The sequence below is a fragment of the Olea europaea genome, chromosome 19, assembly GCF_002742605.1.
Source record: "Olea europaea var. sylvestris chromosome 19, O_europaea_v1, whole genome shotgun sequence".
NCBI classification, from domain to species: Eukaryota; Viridiplantae; Streptophyta; class Magnoliopsida; order Lamiales; family Oleaceae; genus Olea; species Olea europaea.
Genome location: NC_036255.1, coordinates 11,081,659 through 11,082,416, shown reverse-complemented (window position 1 = coordinate 11,082,416; position 758 = coordinate 11,081,659). Strand labels below are relative to the sequence as shown.

Genomic DNA, 758 nt, shown 5'->3' with positions numbered 1-758 from the left:
TCATATGTGATCAGTTGTGACCTATTCAAGTCATGCAAATTAACCAACTGTTGCTATTTGTGACAATCTGTGACTTGCGGTTATATAACACATTACTCACATGTGACTATTTGTGACCTGTTTAGACTGTGCGGTATTCTCACGTGACCTGTTCAGACCGTGCAAATATAGACTTTTATATCCATAAAAAACTTAGATGATATAAACAAAATCATTCAAATAAACACCAGTATTTTCACCTTGTACCAATTGACAAAAACAAATTCAAATTCAATTCCAAAACATATTACAAAGATAACATCTATCGACTACATCATAAAAATATCTGTTTGTCTAATTTTGAACAGCTATCAATCTAATCCATCATGAAAACAATGCTATCAATAGAAGTTCATTCATCTGACTTTGAACTTCCTTTTCCAATCTGCTTCAGTTGTTTATTTTTGAACAGCAACGCTGGAATTTCAAGTCTGGCATTCCCAGCATCAAATGACATTGGCATATTGCCAAGATCATTGTGCAACAAATACTGTGCATACTTTATGACAAAAATCCCACAATCATACCTGTAATATTTAAATAAGACAAACCATAAGTAATTACTAAATGTTGATGAAAAATGATAAAACTTGCAATGCCCATAACGAAACTTACCCATTTTGTTGTTGGGGTAAACCACGGACAATATTAACATGCAGTTCCCCAGATTTGTCACCAATACTATCACTAGTTTCCTTCCATAGCCCGACAAATTTTAA

At 33.2% G+C, this 758-nt stretch overlaps 1 protein-coding gene across 1 annotated transcript in view; it reads right to left on the bottom strand.

The window, feature by feature from the left end:
• Positions 1-391: 391 nt before the first annotated feature.
• LOC111368354 (zinc finger MYM-type protein 1-like) overlaps positions 392-758 on the bottom strand; it is a 3,976-nt gene continuing 3,609 nt past the window's right edge. The window contains exons 3-4 of the mRNA XM_022989585.1: positions 655-734; positions 392-566 (exon numbers count right to left, since the gene is read on the bottom strand). Coding sequence (XP_022845353.1) covers positions 392-566; positions 655-734 — 255 coding nt within the window. The remainder of the gene's footprint in view (positions 567-654; positions 735-758) is intronic.